Source organism: Myotis davidii, unplaced genomic scaffold (assembly GCF_000327345.1).
Source record: "Myotis davidii unplaced genomic scaffold, ASM32734v1 scaffold992, whole genome shotgun sequence".
NCBI lineage: Eukaryota > Metazoa > Chordata > Mammalia > Chiroptera > Vespertilionidae > Myotis > Myotis davidii.
In genome coordinates, this window is record NW_006283543.1 from 10,316 (window position 1) to 12,504 (window position 2,189).

The 2,189-nt window shown below is 52.9% G+C and overlaps 1 protein-coding gene across 1 annotated transcript in view; it reads left to right on the top strand.

Moving 5' to 3' along the window:
* Nucleotides 1-1,917: 1,917 nt before the first annotated feature.
* LOC102759134 (cytochrome c oxidase subunit 5A, mitochondrial) overlaps nucleotides 1,918-2,189 on the top strand; it is a 20,055-nt gene continuing 19,783 nt past the window's right edge. The window contains exon 1 of the mRNA XM_006753708.2: nucleotides 1,918-2,138. Coding sequence (XP_006753771.1) covers nucleotides 2,033-2,138 — 106 coding nt within the window. The 5' untranslated portion in view covers nucleotides 1,918-2,032. The remainder of the gene's footprint in view (nucleotides 2,139-2,189) is intronic.

Sequence of the window (2,189 nt, forward strand, 5' to 3'; positions counted from 1 at the left end):
CTTTTCTCTTTCCTTCTAGTTGTAGAATTTCCACTCAGCCAGCCTTCCTGTGGTTCTGGGTGATGTCCGTTCTGTCTTTTAGTTGTATTTTTGAAGTGGTTGTACGAGGCAGCAATCTCTGGTGTTTACCTATGCCGCCATCTTGGTTTCTCCTGTTTTTTAGTTTTAAAAAGTTTTAATTTCAGACCATCCTTTGTGGTTATGAAACAAGAATTTTAGGGGAATATAAGCAGGCTTAGGGAATTTTTAGAATTGGGGTCCATGGAAAAACACAGGGCTACAGATTGGGAGAAGGTACATCTCCATAACCCAAGGAAAGCAGGTGCAGGGAGCAGCAACAGTTGCATTTACATAAGACAAGGGAGCTGGAAGTAGCCAAAAAGGTCTATACTGTATCTATACTAATAAAAGGGTAATATGCTAATTAGACCAGAAGATCTTCCAGGCGACCTTCCAGACGTCCTTCCAGACAAAGCCATGGTGGCGTATCTAAGGCAGAGGTGGTTAGGGGCAATCAGGCCAGGAGGGGAGGGCAGTTGTGGGGGATCAGGCTGGCAGGGGGGGGTCTGTTGAGGGCAAGCAGGCCGGCAGGGCGGGGTCAGTTGAAGGATCGGGCCTAAACCGGCAGTTGGACATCCCCTGAGGGGTCCCAGGTTGGAGAGGTGCAGGTCAGGCTGAGGGACACCCCCCTCCCCTATGCACGAATTTCATGCACCAGGCCACTAGTTTACAAAATAAAGGAGGAAGAAAGCCCAGAAAGAAAAGAACAATGAGGGAGGAGGGCATCACATGTCCTATGTGGTGTTTGACCTTTGAGTTCAGGAGTGGCTATAGTGACCAATCAGAGGGGATATCAGGACACAGGGACTTGCAGCCTTTATAAACCATGAAAACAGGAAGTCAGTGGGACCCTTTCCCCCTCGCCACGTGGGAGTCCATTCTGTGGGACACTTTCCCTCTCCCCACATGGGAGTCTTTACTTCTTCTTCAATAAATTTCGACCTTTGCTATACCACCTCTGCCCGTGGATTCTTTCTTCGACACTGGCCAACAAAGAATCCGGGTTCCAGTCCAAAATTCCATTTCAGTTACTTTATGTCTCTGAGTTTGCAAGGTTACCTGTCAGGTTAGCATGTGGCCCCTTTGCCTCCACAAGAGAGAGAAACCTGGGTGACAGAGAAACATCCATTGGCTGCCTCCTGCTGGCCCCCTACCAGGGACAGAACTGCAACTTGGGCCTGTGTCTGGGGAAACAAACAGGGGCAACCTCTTGGTGCATGGAGGAGCTCTACCCCTGAGCAACAGTGACCAGGGCTGAACTCATTTTTTAAAAATATATTTTTATTGATTTCAGAGAGAAAGGGAGAGGGAGAGAGAAAGAGAGAAACATCAATGATGAGAGAATCATTGATCGGCTGCCTCTTGCATGCCCCACACTGGGGATCCAGCCTGCAACCAGGGCCTGTGCCCTGACCGGGAATCAAATCATGACCTCCTGGTTCATAGGTCGACACTCAACCACTGAGCCATGCCAACGTGTGTGAACTCATTTTTTAATGCTTGCGGATTTGTGGATAAGAATAGTTGCTAATAAGGTCCCTTATATGTAAGCAGTTACTCCCCCACCCCCCATTCGTTCTCTTATTTTATGCTCAAACCCGGGATAGGGTGAAGCAAAGGTATTTTTATTATAATTTGTCCTTGGTATTGTATACCCATTTCGAGGTGATGGAGTAGCCCCAAGCAGGACTTGAACCTCCACCATACACCACTCGCTGCTCTTCCCTCCATCTTCGCTTCATGATGGCGGCGGCGGGACCCAGCGCCCAGTTTGTCCACAACCCGCCGCCGTAGCCCGCCCGCCCCGCTGCGTGCGGCTCCCTCCGGCCGAGGTGCAGCGCCGCAGTGGGCGGGGTCTCGTGCTCCGCCCACTGTGCGTCAGTGCGTCAGTCCGGCCCGGGAGCTCCGGAACGGCCGGTGAGCTCACAGCCGGCTTCTCTTCAGCTTCAGCCCGCACGCCGCCATCGCCGTTATGCTGGGTGCCGCTCTCCGCCGCTGCGCTGTAGCAGCGGCCGCAGCCTCCCGAGCCAGCTCTCGAGGCCTCCTGCACCCCGCACCGGCCCCCGGCCCCGCCGTGGGTAAGGTCCGCTCCTTCGCCCGTGTGTCCTTGCCCTGACCTGGGCCCCCGC